At 37.9% G+C, this 16,391-nt stretch overlaps 1 protein-coding gene across 1 annotated transcript in view; it reads left to right on the plus strand.

Moving 5' to 3' along the window:
* Positions 1 to 2,649: 2,649 nt before the first annotated feature.
* LOC148079104 (proprotein convertase subtilisin/kexin type 5-like) overlaps positions 2,650 to 16,391 on the plus strand; it is a 49,249-nt gene continuing 35,507 nt past the window's right edge. Inside the window, exons 1-2 of the mRNA XM_087792244.1 lie at positions 2,650 to 2,799; positions 8,159 to 8,263. Of these exons, the coding sequence (XP_087648370.1) occupies positions 2,650 to 2,799; positions 8,159 to 8,263 (255 nt within the window). The remainder of the gene's footprint in view (positions 2,800 to 8,158; positions 8,264 to 16,391) is intronic.

Consider the following 16,391-nt stretch of genomic DNA (forward strand, 5'->3'; position numbering starts at 1 on the left):
CATTCGATAGTTGGATCATTGAGTTGGTAGTTTGAATGAAGAACGGTTAAAAGAAGGAGGAACGACAGAAGAAAAAGAAAACAATGAGGGTCAGAGAAGAAGTGGAGGAGGACGTAGAGAAAGACAAGAGGAGGAGGAGGATGAAGATAAGGTTTCACCACAGATGGTAAACGAAGTAACAAAGCTTGACTTGTTTACCTCACCCTCGGTGGTCATGTGACCTCGAGTCGTCGTCTCCCGGCGTGATGGTCCAGATTTAAAAGGCTAATTAGCTGCTATTATTTCACCGGCGTCGCCTCCATTGTTGAACATCTACAGTCTGCTGCTAATTTATGCTAATTGTGCTCAACGTGTTGCGTAACCTTTTCGTTTCCCTTCTCGATGCCAGAACGAACGACGGTGATTCTCATTTGAGCAGAAGATTAAACTTTAAACGCCAGAGAAAAAAAACATCTTCATGGTTCTTCTTATAGACCCGGGGCGGTGACCCACTTCCAGCAGTGGATCTTTTAAAAAACACAGGGATATCACTTTCCGAGCGGCTCTGCCGCCCCTCGGGGGGGGAAAAAAAAGGCTTTCGGCCAAAAAGAATCATCATCCGTGGCCTGGAGGCAAATATCGTCGGCCAGAGGATCAACGCTCCAACCCGGTGTGTGTTTTAAGGACCGCACGGCAAACACTCACCGCTTTGAAACAAACCTCCTGAGATGCTTTCATGACCTCAGGGTTCCTGGGGATCATGTGGATGTTTCCAGATGAAACGTCCTGAAGGGAATCCTGCCATGATTTAGTGAAGTGTTGGACTTTTTATGATCTTTTCTCAGACGCCTGTGTCATTCACTGGTTCATACTTTTTATCTCCTTTACTGTTGTATTTAAAATAGATTATTTGAAAATACACATGTTTAACCTGTGTGTCAGAGTTAAGGTGGCCCAAAGGCTTGAAAACCAATGTCTTTGTGGTATCCCTTGTGTTATCTCTGGGTCAAAGAGACCCGAAAGCCCGAAAACAAACGTGTTTGTGGTATCCTTTGTGTTATCTTAGGGTCAAGGTGACCTGAAGGCCCGAAACCAAATGTGTTTCTGGTATCCCTTGTGTCATCTCTGGGTCAAGGTGACCCGAACGCCTGAAAACAAATGTGTGTGGTATCTCTTGTGTCATCTCTGGGTCAAGGTGACCCGAACGCCCTAAAACAAATGTGTTTGGGGTATCCCTTGGGTTATTTCTGGGTCAAGGTGACCCGAACGCCTGAAAACAAATGTGTGTGGTATCCCTTGTGTCATCTCTGGGTCAAGGTGACCCGAACGCCCAAAAACAAATGTGTGTGGTATCCCTTTTGTTATCTTAGGGTCAAGGTGACCTGAAGGCCCGAATCTAAATGTGTTTGTGGTATCCCTTGTGTTTTTTCTGGGTCAAGGTGACCTGGAGGCCAGAAGCCAAATGTGTTTGTGGTATCCCTTGTGTTATCTCTAGGTGAAGGTCAATAACCTCCCTGGCTTCCATAAATACATTTGCAGTGGTGGTCGTTCATCTTCACCCAGAAAAAACACAAGGGATACCACAAAGGCATTTGTTTTCTGGCCTCCAGGTCACCTTCACCCAGAAAAAACACAAGGGATACCACACACATTTTTTTTCGGGCATTCGGGTCACCTTGACCCAGAGATGACACAAGGGTTAAATGTGTTAATATGCCACTAGGAGCCACATTTTATACAGTGACTGTTGTGAGGGGCCGTCAAGTGAAAATAAAAAGGGAAATATCCAAAGTTAAATGGGGAAAATAGAAATATATAAAGATTAACTTTTGTTTATTTTTGTAAATCTGATATATAAACACGTTTTTCAAATATTGTTTTACAGTAAATTCGCTTAAATCCTTCAAATTTGGCAAAAAATACTCACAAATACTGCAAAAAATAAGACATTGCCACTTTATATTAAAGTATATTCCCTTGAAATAACCTTTCAAAAAAACTATCAACAGATAAGAATAGTACAAAATAAGCTCACTAGCTTCACGCTACTGGGTAACAGGTGCAATTGCCCAGGTTGCATAGAGTGATCTCAGGTGGTGTGTTCAGGTACAATCGGAAACTTGAGAATCTAAATATCAGGCTTTTTTAATTAATTAATTAATTATATTAATATTAAATTCAATTATATTCTTTCCACTAATTCTCTGAGGCCCCTCTAGGGCCAGTTGGGGCCCCCTCTGCCCTGACCTACCAACCCTCAGTAGATAATAATGCTAACGTTAGCTTTATTGCTAATGCATTTGGAAGATCTAAGCACTTTGTTACACACTTGAAACACAACAGGTGTAAGTTAAGTTAAGGTCTGCTTGGAAATAAAAAAGGACTCTTTGTAATTAAAACAGATGAGGCGGCACCTCGAGGGCAACGGAAGGAAGACGAAACCCGGCGGCCATGTTGAAACGGTCACACGATATCCACCTGTTCCCAGGTGAAGCCATCTCTGCCGGATACGTTTCATTCCTTCTCAGGAGGAACATCAGATGAACACCGTTAGATAACAGCGTCATATCTCAGACTTTATGTTTCAAATAATGAGCCAAACTCTCAGGTGTCAGCGCCGGTGAATCACCTGTGCAGGTAGACGGGACTCCGAGGCCGACCTCAGCGACCATGGCGCTCTTTTTAGCCACTTGCATTGGAACCATTTTGCTCTCTTGCCACGCCGCCGTCTACACCAACGACTGGGCCGTGAGAATTTACGCCGACCCGAGATCCGTCGACCGAATAGCAGCTAAATATGGATTCTTGAATCTGGGACAAGTAAGTTAAAAAAAATGTTTTTACCAATTGAAAATTATATATATAAACATTTTAATTTATGCCTCACTCTGGAGGGAATGCCAACAATTAAAATGTTTTACTTCCTGAAGTGGAGGCATCATGGATTTGGTTACACTATAGATCAGGTAACATATATAAATCAATATTAAACTAGTTGTTTTTTGTGTATTTGCTGTATATAATTAAGCATTTAACCACTATGAAGCTCTTATTAGCATCTTGCTAGCATTCAACCATAAATTAGAAATGTATTATTAATTAATTAACATTTATGATGGTTAAGTGCTGAGCTAAAATGTACTAAACAACATATAATATTATTTTCTCACTGGTTTTATTTCTAAAAACCTTTTGAGTGATAAAAGAATGTGGAAGTACAGATGACTTTGTACCTGGTACCGATCTCTGAAAGAGTAAACGCAAACCCTGACCTTGAGAGATAATAACTCATAAAGTATTTGGGGGAAAACTTTGGAGTAAAATAATGAACGGCTTGTGAAACTTTAAAGAAGATACAACAGTCAGACATGTTAACTCTGTGTTTTTCTCTCTTACTTGCAAGTAAAACGTGTGACTTTGAACCAGATCTGATTTCTATTCTTTGTTTAAGTAAAAGTCGGATTCCTAACCTGACAATTTGTATCCGGATCTTAAGTGTTGCCAAGAAGTAAAACACTTTTAGTACTTGTTAAAATGGATCTCACAAGTTTCTGCAGGACTCGATAGTTTAGCGAACAGTTGGAGTTAAAACCTTTGGTGTTTATGATCCGAGAACTAAACATGGCTCGGCACCAGGACAGGATGTTCCCACTCGTTGGATAGAAGGAAGTGGAAAAGAAGGATGTCAGGAGAACAAACAAGTAAAGGTTAAGACAATTTCCTGTCGACTCTTAATTCCGGAGACCGTAGATGTGGTGGTTGATCGTTACTGCGACACTTTGGTGACATTTGACTTTTCAATCCGACTGTGAAAGAGAAGAACATGTTCAAAAATATACGTGTGTTTAAGAAATCATGACAAATGTTTCTTTTTTTATTGATGAATAATTAATATTTTGATCTTGATAAATTTTTATTTATAACAAAAACAAGCAAAAAGGTTGATCTTCCAATGAGCCCAATACATTTTTTTATTTATAGCTATATTCCTGAAATTAAACCACAGAAAAAACGAGTTTGTTTGTTTGCGTATTTTTCTATTTTTAGTTATTAACAATTGTGTACGTGAAAAATTACTAATTTTCTTCATCACACATGTATTATTTAATAGGATTAAAGAAACTGTGCAGAAAAGGGTAAAGAACATTTATGTTTAAATTGAGAATTTAAGGTAAAATAATACAAGGGAGAATAAATCATGATATGGTTCAAAGTATGAATTTATAGAATTATAGTTAATAAGAGGATTAATTTAATAAAAGAAAAATAAATATATTTAATAAAGGAGGAAATTGTGCCCATTTATTTGTACACAAAATATTCTTTTAAATATTAAGATATTAACTGTTTATAAATAAACAAAGTTAATAATAAACAATCCTTATATAAAAGCACAAGAAGCCAATTTTTGATGTATGTATTAGAAAAGTAAAGTAATAAACAATGTATAAATACACAAAGAAAATAATAAATAATCCTTATGTAAAAACACAAGAAGCCAAAAGTATTTTTAATGTTTATAGTAGAAAAGTACAGAAGTAAACTGTGTATAAATACACATTGTCAGTAATAATTAATCCTTATATAAAAACAAAAGAAGCCAAAAGTATTTTTTTATGTATATAGTAGTAAAGTACAGCAATAAACTGTGTAAATTCACAACGTCAATAATAAATAATCCTTATATAAAAACACAAGAAGTTAATATTTTAATGTATATAGTATAAAAGTACAGTAATAAACTGTGTATGAATACACAAAACGAGCACAGATAATCCTAATAGAAACAACAAGAAGCCAAAAGTATGTTTAATGTATAAAGTACAAAAGCACAGTAATAAACTGCGTTTAAATACACAAAAACGAAATAATCCTAACATAACAAACACAACTAACTTGACCTGCAAAACTGACAAAAGATATATTTATAAGAGTAACAAATCAGAACTGATCAAACGCTCCTTCTGTTACTTATAGTTTCTGTCAAAGATAAAGCAGCTGCATCGTCCATTTTTGTTTAACTAAAAAAAAACACAGCCGTAAACACATCTCAGATGAAACCAGACACTTTTTTTTTCTTATTTACGAGAACACGATAAATTCCTGAGCCCGTGTCGCCTTCTCCAAATAAAAACATGATTCACGTAGATTTAATTAGAGAAGTCGTTCTGAGATTGTCGGTGACACATTTATAAAAACAGGGTCATTATAAATACCCGACCGGAGCGAGAGCATACTGTAAATTGTGCTTTATGGGATGCGAGGTGCCGTAAATGTCAGTGTTTTTAATGCACAGTCAACAAGCGCCGGACAGAAATATAGCCAATATCCACGCAGGATTTAGGAAAGCGCCGAAAAGAAACCTGATGAAAAAGCTTTTCCTGTCGCGTGTCGAGAGACGGAGAGTTCGAGAAAAAACTCTTTTACTGCCTGAATTTCCTTCCGTGTCAAAGTCAGCGGCGTCTGCGTCGGAAGGTTAGGCTGAGCTGCCAAAAATCTCTTCTGCTCTCTCACCTCCTGAACCCAATTCATTAACTGGACTGGGAACATATTTTATCAGTTTTTCAAACCCACGACCTTGGATTCCTCTTTCTCGTCCAATCCCTCGCGAGTACAAGTCAAGAGTTTTAGTTTGTAGAACTGGTTAAAACCATCAGCTACTTGAAGAACAAAGTCTTAAGAAGTACAGGTGAATATTTTCAAGAATCCGTTCATATGAAATGTAGGATGTTTTTGTAGTATTGTTGAGTACTTGACTCTGGTGTGTGATAGTGTAGTAACAAGTATATAAGTGTAGTATTGTCCAGTACTTGACTCTGGTGTTGTGATAGTGTAGTAACAAGTATATAAGTGTAGTATTGTCCAGTACTTCACTCTGGTGTTGTGATAGTGTAGTAACAAGTATATACGTGTAGTATTCTCCAGTACTTGACTCTGGTGTTGTGATAGTGTAGGAACAAGTATATATATGCAGTATTGTGGAGTACTTGACTCTGGTGTTGTGATAGTGTAGTAACAAGGATATATGTGTAGTATTGTCGAGTACTTGACTCTGGTGTTGTGATAGTGTAGTAACAAGGATATATGTGTAGTATTATCCAGTACTTGACTCTGGTGTTGTGATAGTGTAGCAACAAGGATATATGTGTAGTATTCTCCAGTACTTGACTCTGGTGTTGTGATAGTGTAGGAACAAGTATATATATGCAGTATTGTGGAGTACTTGACTCTGGTGTTGTGATAGTGTAGTAACAAGGATATATGTGTAGTATTGTCGAGTACTTGACTCTGGTGTTGTGATAGTGTAGTAACAAGGATATATGTGTAGTATTATCCAGTACTTGACTCTGGTGTTGTGATAGTGTAGCAACAAGGATATATGTGTAGTATTGTCGAGTACTTGACTCTGGTGTTGTGATAGTGTAGTAACAAGGATATATGTGTAGTATTGTCGAGTACTTGTCTCTGGTGTTGTGATAGTGTAGCAACAAGTATATATTTGTAGTATTGCTGAGTACTTGACTCTGGTGTTGTGATAGTGTAGTAACAAGGATACAGTATATGTGTAGTATTGTCGAGTACTTGACTCTGGTGTTGTAGTATTTACAGACCACATGACTCTTGATGTAGTCGTAACTGCTTTACATTGTTTTCAAACCAAAAATATGTCCAAACATCAGCTTTAAAAACTTCTTGAGTCACTGTATCCTCTCGTCCTCAGTCATCGCCGGGATCTCGCAGGATTTCATTGTTACTATAGCAGCGGTGGACGTAACAACTGCTGCCATCTAGAGGCCGAAAGTTTAATTTAATTCTATGAATATTTGCTTGTTAATTGTAAATAAAATAATATATTTTTCAATAAACACCTGTTTCAAATATAACCAAAAAACAACTATGATTAAAATAAAATGTGATTTTTAAAAAAAGATGAAAAATATAAGTATATTTTTATTTTGTTTTTGAATATCAATACAGTGCTGGTGAATGAATTTGATGTCCTCTCAGAGTAATACTACAAGGTCTCTTGGAGTAATACTAAAGAGCCTCTTGGAGTAATACTACAGAGCCTCTCAGAGTAGAGCTACAGAGTCTCTTGGAGTAATACCACAGAGCATCTCAGAGTAATACTACATAGCCTCTCGAAGTAATACTACACAGCCTCTCGGAGTAATACTACAGGGCCTCTCGGAGTAATGCTACAGAGCATCTCTGAGTAGAGCTACAGAGTCTCTTGGAGTAATACCACAGAGCATCTCAGAGTAATACTACATAGCCTCTCGAAGTAATACTACACAGCCTCTCGGAGTAATACTAATGAGCCTTGTGGTGTAATATTAAAGAGTCTCTTGGAGTGATACTACAGAGCCTCTCAGAGTAATACTACGGGGCCTCTCAGAGTAATACTACAGAGCCTCTCAAAGTAATGCTACAGAGCATCTCTGAGTAATACTACAGGGCCTCTTGGAGTAATGCTACAGAGCATCTCTGAGTAATACTACAGAGCCTCTCAGAGTAATGCTACAGAGCATCTCTGAGTAATACTACAGAGCCTCTCGGAGTAATACTACGGGGCCTCTGGGAGTAATACTACAGAGCCTCTCAGAGTAATGATACAGAGCATCTCTGAGTAATACTACAGGGCCTCTTGGAGTAATAATACTGAGCTTCTCGGAATAAAGTTACAGGGCCTATCAGAGTAGAGCTAAAGAGTCTCTTGAAGTAATACTACAGGGCCTCTTGAAGTAATACTTCAGAGCCTTTTATTCACATTTCCATGGAGTTTTTCTTTCAACACAACATTCTGTTCCATAAAAACCAACATCAAACCTGCAATATCACGAAGCACAGTTATTGAGGTCAGAAATAGAATTTAATTTAGCGGCGTCAGCACGGACTTAATTGAAGTATCTCATCACTGGCAGGGGGCGCTTGACCCCTCACATCCATTATTAAACTTTTATTAAAATCCGATAACGTCACGCGCCTCAGGCTGGAACACAAAGGTTCAGTGTGTGACGAGTCTCTCTCTCTCTCCACTGAAAACCTATCGCTGGTGTAACGTTTCTGCACCAGAGACGCTGACGAAGATCCATAATTGAACAGCCTCACAAAACATTTGCACCTTCAAATGAATTTTTTTTTTCTTGTTCTCATTCCACGACTCTTTTTCACACAGATCGGGGACCTGAGGGGTCATTACACGTTCCGGCACCAGGAGACGGCGAGGAGGTCCGTGGAAGCCAACAAAGGAGCGACTGTTGGGATCGCCAAGGAGACGGAGGTGATGAGATAGCAGGAACGCTGTCCTGGATTATTAATCAGCTGCCGACCCGAGAACAATGAGCTCACACATGTTCACCCGACACACACACACACACACACACACACACACACACACACACACACACACACACACACACACACACACACACACACACACACACACACACACACACACACACACACACACACACACACACACGCACTCGTCATCTTACCATAGGATGGACCTAAATATAGTCCAGGTCCAAGTGGTATGAAGGCACCAACCTCTCAGAGTGAAGGTGACAGTATTGTGTGATCTCTGGGCAGCGATGAACACGAAAGTCAATCAAAACTTGATTCATGAAAAAATTATGACAACACAAGAAAGAAAAATGAAATGGATAGTGATGTGTATTTATGGAAGCCAGGGAGGTGGTTGACCTTGACCCAGAGACAACACAAGGGATACCACAAACACATTTGTTTGTGGGCCTTCGGGGTACTTGACCCAAAGACAACACAAGCGATACCACACACATTTTTTCAAGGCCTTCGGGTCACTTTGACCCAGAGATAAGACAAGTGATACCAGAAACACATTTGTTTTTCGGATCACCTTGACCAAGCGACAACACAAGGGATACCACGAACTCATTTGTTTTCTGGCCCTCTGGTCACCTTGACCTAGAGACAACACAAGGGATACCAGAAACGCATTGGTTTTATGGGTCTTCGGGTCACCTTGACCCAGAGACAAAACAAGCGGTACCACAAACACATTTGTTTCCAGGCCTTCAGGTCACTTTGACCCAGAGATAACACAATGGATACCAAAAACACATTTGTTTCCAGGGCTTCTGGTCACTTTGACCCAGAGATAACACAATGGATACCAGAAACATATTTGTTTCGGGCCTTCTGGTCACTTTGACCCAGAGATAACACAAGGGATACCACAAAGACATTGGTTTTTGGGGTCTTCGGGGTCACTTTGACCCAGAGATAACACAAGGGATACCAGAAACATATTTGTTTCGGGCCTTCTGGTCACTTTGACCCAGAGACAACACAAGGGTCAATGTAACTTATGAATGGAAGTTCTAGTTCTGCTCAGTAATCCAATGTTTTTATGGTTTTAATTTGGTCAAAAACTGAGCTAGTTATTAAAATATTCCAAAGAATTTCTCTTAACTTTTTTAAGTTTTTGAATAAAGTCAATCAACATATAAATACATCTGAAAACTTCATTTTTCAAAGCTGTAAAAATAATTTTTCAGATTAATTTTCTGTCGCAGAAATGAGTTCAGGAGTCGTTCCTTTAGACTTCGGGAGCAAAGGTGCCCGCAGGAGTCTCGGAGTAGAGCCTCGGCTGGACTTCGGTACAGCAACAGTCGCTCGATTCATTAAATGAAAACATCAAACCTCACATCAACGACTTCCTCTCAGACTCAAACATGATCTTTGATCATCGACCTCCACCAACCAAATCACGCCAGATCAAACACGCGTGACGCTCGTACCCACGAGTTCTTCTACATTCACGTCATGGTCTATTCATGAGCTCGGATTAAAGATGGACTCGTACTTAACACGGGCTTGAACGTTCCTACGTGCCGGGATAAGATCTCCGGAGAGGAGCCGCTCCGCTTCTGTCGCCTCCTCCATAATTCATCAGCGGAATTAATAGTTAATACTTTAGCATCAATTGTTGCTGCTGAAGGTTTGAATTCAATTCCGTTGGTTTGCTCAGCGTCCGGAGATAAATCCTCATCTGGTGTAATTCATGGAGGACGAAAGTCCACGAAAAAAAGTTATTAAAAAGTTTTTTTCTCCGAGCTCTTGTCACATTTATCGTGGCGGAAGTGTTGGATCGTTTATTTTAAAGAAGAAGTAAGAAGCGACTTCTGGAGGTTAAAGTCGGATTTTAACTCCAGTGTCTTTTCTTTTAATCGACTGATTTCATCGGTAATATTTTATATTATATAAAATATGTAACGTGTATTTATGCTCCTTCAAATGTCTTAAATATATTGAAGTTGTCTGAGATTTTGATCCATCGATTCGATGGAAGTCGTTTTGATGGAAGTCGATTCAATTTTATCTCAAGTGTCTTTTGATAACAAAGTTATCTCAAGACACTTTAAAGTAGAAGTAAGACTATAGTGAAGAAAGTAAAACCAGATCCAGCAACTCAATACTGAGTAAAACACAGTGTTGTGTTGTCCTTTTAGAAGGCAGAAACCTCGAGCAGAACCAGACTCATTGTTGACAGCTGGGTCACAGCAGGAGGCTGTCTGCCCTCCGGAATGAAGCCGGTAGTTGGTCCCACAGCAGAGGGCTAAAGGCCCTGGCTCCAAATCTACATTTAGAGATTTGTGGTATAACTAGGACTGTAGTTGTGTAGCTGTTGATATGTGTGATAGAGGACTGTAGTTGTGTAGCTGTTGATATGTGTGATAGAGGACTGTAGTTGTGTAGCTGTTGATATGTGTGATACAGGACTGTAGTTGTGTAGCGGTTTATATATGTGATAGAGGACTGTAGTTGTGTATCTGTTGATATGTGTGATACATGACTGTAGTTGTGTAGCTGTTGATATGTGTGATACAGGACTGTAGTTGTGTAGCTGTTGATATGTGAGATACATGACTGTAGTTGTGTAGCTGTTGATATGTGTGATACATGACTGTAGTTGTGTAGCGGTTGATATCTGTAATACAGAACTGTAGTTGTGTAGCTGTTGATATGTGTGATACATGACTGTAGTTGTGTAGCTGTTGATATGTGAGATACATGACTGTGGTTGTGTAGCTGTTGATATGTGTGATACAGGACTGTAGTTGTGTAGATGTTGATATGTGTTATACATGACTGTAGTTGTGTAGCTGTTGATATGTGTGACACATGACTGTAGTTGTGTAGCTGTTGATATGTGAGATACAGGACTGTAGTTGTGTAGCTGTTGATATCTGTAATACAGGACTGTAGTTGTGTAGCTGTTGATATGTGTGATACAGGACTGTAGTTGTGTAGCTGTTGATATGTGTGATAGAGGACTGTAGTTGTGTAGCTGTTGATATGTGTGATACAGGACTGTAGTTGTGTAGCCATTGATATCTGTAATACAGGACTGTAGTTGTGTAGCTGTTGATATGTGAGATACATGACCGTAGTTGTGTAGCTGTTGATATGTGTGATAAAGGACTGTAGTTGTGTAGCTGTTGATATGTGTGATACAGGACTGTAGTTGTGTAGCTGTTGATATATGTGATAGAGGACTGTAGTTGTGTAGCTGTTGATATGTGTGATACAGGACTGTAGTTGTGTAGCCGTTGATATCTGTAATACAGGACTGTAGTTGTGTAGCTGTTGATATGTGAGATACATGACTGTAGTTGTGTAGCTGTTGATATGTGTGATACAGGACTGTAGTTGTGTAGCTGTTGATATGTGTGATAGAGGACTGTAGTTGTGTAGCTGTTAATATCTGTAATACAGGACTGTAGTTGTGTAGCTGTTGATATATGTGATACAGGACTGTAGTTGTGTAGCTGTTGATATATGTGATACAGGACTGTAGTTGTGTAGCTGTTTTCTTTCATCTGGCTTCATTGACAAGTACAGTTGGGTGTCATCTGCATAACAGTGACAGTTTATAGAGTGTCTTCTGATCAAGTCCCCTAGTGGGAGCATATAGATTTTGAATAGTATTGGACCAAGAACAGAACCTTGTGGGACACCATAGGTGACCTTAGTGTGTGTCGATGAGAGGTGGTTGACATGTACATAGTGCATTCTATCCGACAGGTAAGATTTAAACCAGTTTAGTTCCACGTATGTCTATATGGTTTTCTAGCCCCAGTAGAAGGAATTGGTGTCAACAGTGTCAAATGCAGCACTGAGATCTAGTAGAACAAGAACTGATATAATAGAACTGAAAGAACTATAGTTAGTGAGAACCTCTGGATCAAGAGATAGAACAAAAGTTAGTGAGAACCTCTGGATCAAGAGATAGAACTATAGTTAGTGAGAACCTCTGGATCAAGAGATAGAACTATAGTTAGTGAGAACCTCTGGATCAAGAGATACAACTATAGTTAGTGAGAACCTCTGGATCAAGAGATAGAACTATAGTTAGTGAGAACCTCTGGATCAAGAGATAGAACTATAGTTAGTGAGAACCTCTGGATCAAGAGATAGAACTATAGTTAGTGAGAATCTCTGGATCAAGAGATATAACTATAGTTAGTGAGAACCTCTGGATCAAGAGTTTTAAAGGAGAGGTTTAATTACTGCAACTTTAAAAATCTGAGGCACATGATGTCATTGACAAGTTAATAATGTCAAGTATGAAAGTGCTAAGTAAGGGGAACAGTTCTTTAAGATGTGGGACTAGGATTCAGAAGACATGTTGTGGACTTTGAGGAGGAAACAATCAGGGACAGTTGTCGAGGACTCACTGGTTAAAAGGAGTCAAAATATAAATCAGTTTTAGTGTCTGTCTCCGGTGAAGCTGCACCGGTTGTATTAGAAGAATCCAGAACACATTGCACGGAAGAATTATTGTCCAATTTTCGGTGGCTCTGAACTAGTTTCAGTCGTGGGGGCCGTAAAGAACTACAACAGTCAACACAACACGTGTTGAAAACCATAAATACACAACCATGATTGTACGCTTGGATCTTCTATCACACCGACACTCCCTGTCCAAAGATTTTAACACTTTCTGTTAAACTAACTTTTTTGTCAAAGTGTATTTTTGTTCCCTCTTGTCTCACTTTCTGGTTTTATTGTGAAGCCCTGATCCTTGTCTCGTCAACTTCCTCTTGTGCTCCTGATGAGCGTCACCTGTTCCTTCATCTGTTCCTCTTGATTGTGTTGTTGTTTAAAAACCCTTCGTCTGTCAGACTCTGTCAGACACCAACAAATTCCTGGTACGTTCTCTTGTCGTTTTTATGTATTTTTTATCCAGTTTTTTGTGCCTGCTCTTTTTGTTTAGCCTTTTGATAAATAAAGTAGTTCATGATTTAATTTTCTTTTCACATGTTCGTTGGTCGTGATACTTGGACGATGGACTTGTTATTGTTAGTAGATAAAGCCACAATATTGAATAATTGTATTAAATATGTGTGTTAGGGGTTTTTGTGTTCCGATGAACCGACCCCTCCCTAGCCTCGTACGTGGTGATGGAATGAAGGACAGACACATGGATGAGTTTAAGAAAAATGCTCGTTTAGTGAATTATGCAAAAGTCAGAGACAAACTTACGTGAACACGGGCGCTAGCAAGCAGAGAGATCTATCGCAGACGTCTTCGAATGCCAGAACGCAAAGATCAGACAAAATGGTGGATCTTTATAGTAGAATATTCAGGTCAACGCCTCTAGTCAAATGTGAATGTAGGATTGGTCAGTAACTCTAAACACTTGATTCTAAGATGGCCGGTCGCACTTGATCGTAGTGGAAACTTACTGAAGGTTGTTGTTTTCTCAAATCTGTCTGTTCTCAGCGTCTTGTGTCCTTCAGAGTGAATTCTCAAACAGGTGTCCAGCCTTCCTGGGAGTCTGGGATTGTTTAATCTTTCTGTGTGTGTGAGGCTTTGTGACCTCGACCTGTGAGTTGTGAACCTGAGTTTAATTTAAGTGAATGCAGTGCAAGAATAGGATTATTTAATATGAATTCAATATGTAAGATTATCAGTTAATCAAGTGACTATTTGAAATGTGTGTTAAATCTAGATGATTGATTACAGTAAAAGTGTCATTTCCTTACATGTGGATATTAAAAGGTTGTTTTTATCTTTAAAATAGGTACTAACATTTTTTACAAATAGAGTTAGATGTTCTTATTCCCATAACTCAAAAATAAATGTTCTAAATTAAATGTTTTTTAATTTGCAGTCCCTTAAATTCAATGTAAAAATGCTGGTGTGATAGTGACACCGTGATTGGCTGAATGTTTAAGTAGCTCAGCAATCGTTTGGTTCTGTCTTAAAGAGAAAATCTTTAACAAAAACTCTTGCTTGATGCGCGATTTTAACATGATTATCATTATTTTTTATTATTCCATCACATGAGCCGTGAGTAAACAATGCCTGGAAATTATGAAGGAAAGGAAACGAGAGCATTATAAATACAAGTATGAATTAATATATAACTGTTGAATAAAATAAATTACAACATTTTATTTATTTAAACATTTTAATGTGTCTATTTGTATATTTAATGTCTTTACGTCAACATGTTCATTATTAACGTTTTTCTAAATTTCATCTTTATTTCTATTTTTTATTTTGCTTTTTATTTATTTAGACATTTGCTATAAAAACTGAGAGTGATTTGTTACATCGATGTCATTGGATCAACTACTACTAACTTAACGAAGCATCGTACGTTCGTCATAGCTTCTATTACTTTGGATGGATGGATGAATGGATAGATGATGGATGGATGGATGGAGGGTGGATGGATGGATGGATGGATGGATGGATGGATGGATGGATGGATAGAAGGAGGATGGATGGATGGATGGATGGATGGCTTGACTTTATACATTTCTCTGGAGATCTTGGTGAATTAGGTTTCCAGTTCACAGCAGACAATAGAACCATAAAAACAAGAACAACAAGCAAATAATAGGAACAAAATTCAAATTTAAAGCACAAAGTGCAAGGGATGACAAAGTGCAAATAGTCCTGGAAATTGCTCATGATTTACAATCTCATAAATAAAAGACGAAAAGTAGAAACATAGATATAACCTAACCTATAAATAGCAACCGTCTTCGACAAGAAAAGATAAGTAAGTAATTGTCAACGTTTATATATACGTATATATTTTACACATTCATGTATTCATACATTTATATATGTTTATTTCTCGTCCTTTGTAGAAAATGGTGTGCGAAGTGACTCCAACCTCCCACATTATGAGAACAGATTGTTTAATCAAGCTGTTTTATTTCGTGGAAGCCAGAGACAAACTCGATATTACTTTTGTGGAGAAACAATTTCTGCAAAAGAAATGTTGTTATTATTTCATTTCCAAGCGACTCCGTGACTCATCCTGGCTTCATTCAGATTTCCTCGGCTGATATTCAAGCGAGGTGATATAAGACACTGCAGATCTCCAACAAATCTGCTGCATCACCTTCTGTGTGTGGACGGTCACAGGCAGGGGGCGCTGTAGCCACGACTCCACACTTGAAAATACATGTTTTAGAATCTTTGACGACGTAAAGTGAAGCAAATGTTTCCGTTATAATGTTCAAAGTAAGACTAAAACAATCTTTTACTACAAGATTATATTTGTATAGAATACTTTATTACAAGAATAAAGTAGTAGGAAAATCTTTTATAAGAAAATTAATTCAATCAATCAATTAAAGTCGTACAAAATACCTTATAAAAAATATATATATTTTATTTTACTTCAAGATAAAAGTCGCAGGAAAATAATTTATTACGAGATTTAAGTCGTGGAAAAAAAAGTTTAATACGACGTTAATTTCGTAGGAAAATAGTTTATTACGAGAATAAATTCTTAGGAAAATTGTTTATTAGAAAATTAAAGTTGTAGGAAAATGCTTTGTTCATGATTAAAGTCGTAGGAATATAGTTTATTACGAGATTAAAATCATAAAATATTACTAAAACTGAAGACAAAAGTCTTGAATATACATGTTTGGATTATTGGAAAAGTTTCTATATGAAGCTTCACCTCATAATATTATTATTATTATTAAGAGATTAAAATTTTGGGGAAATTCTTTATTCATGATTTAAACCATAGGAAAATACTTTATTAAGAGATGACAGTCGTAGGAACATATTTTATTACGAGATTAAAGTCGTAGGAAAATACTTTATTAAGAGATTACAGTCGTCGGAACATATTTTATTACGAGATTAAAGTCGTAGGAAAATACTTTATTAAGAGATTACAGTCGTCGGAACATATTTTATTACGAGATTAAAGTCGTAGGAAAATACTTTATTAAGAGATTACAGTCGTCGGAACATATTTTATTACGAGATTAAAGTCGTAGGAAAATACTTTATTGAGAGATTACAGTCGTAGGAACATAGTTTATTACGAGATTAAAGTCGTAGGAAAATACTTTATTGAGAGATTACAGTCGTAGGAA

This window comes from Callionymus lyra, chromosome 5 (genome assembly GCF_982586985.1).
Source record: "Callionymus lyra chromosome 5, fCalLyr1.hap1.1, whole genome shotgun sequence".
NCBI lineage: Eukaryota > Metazoa > Chordata > Actinopteri > Syngnathiformes > Callionymidae > Callionymus > Callionymus lyra.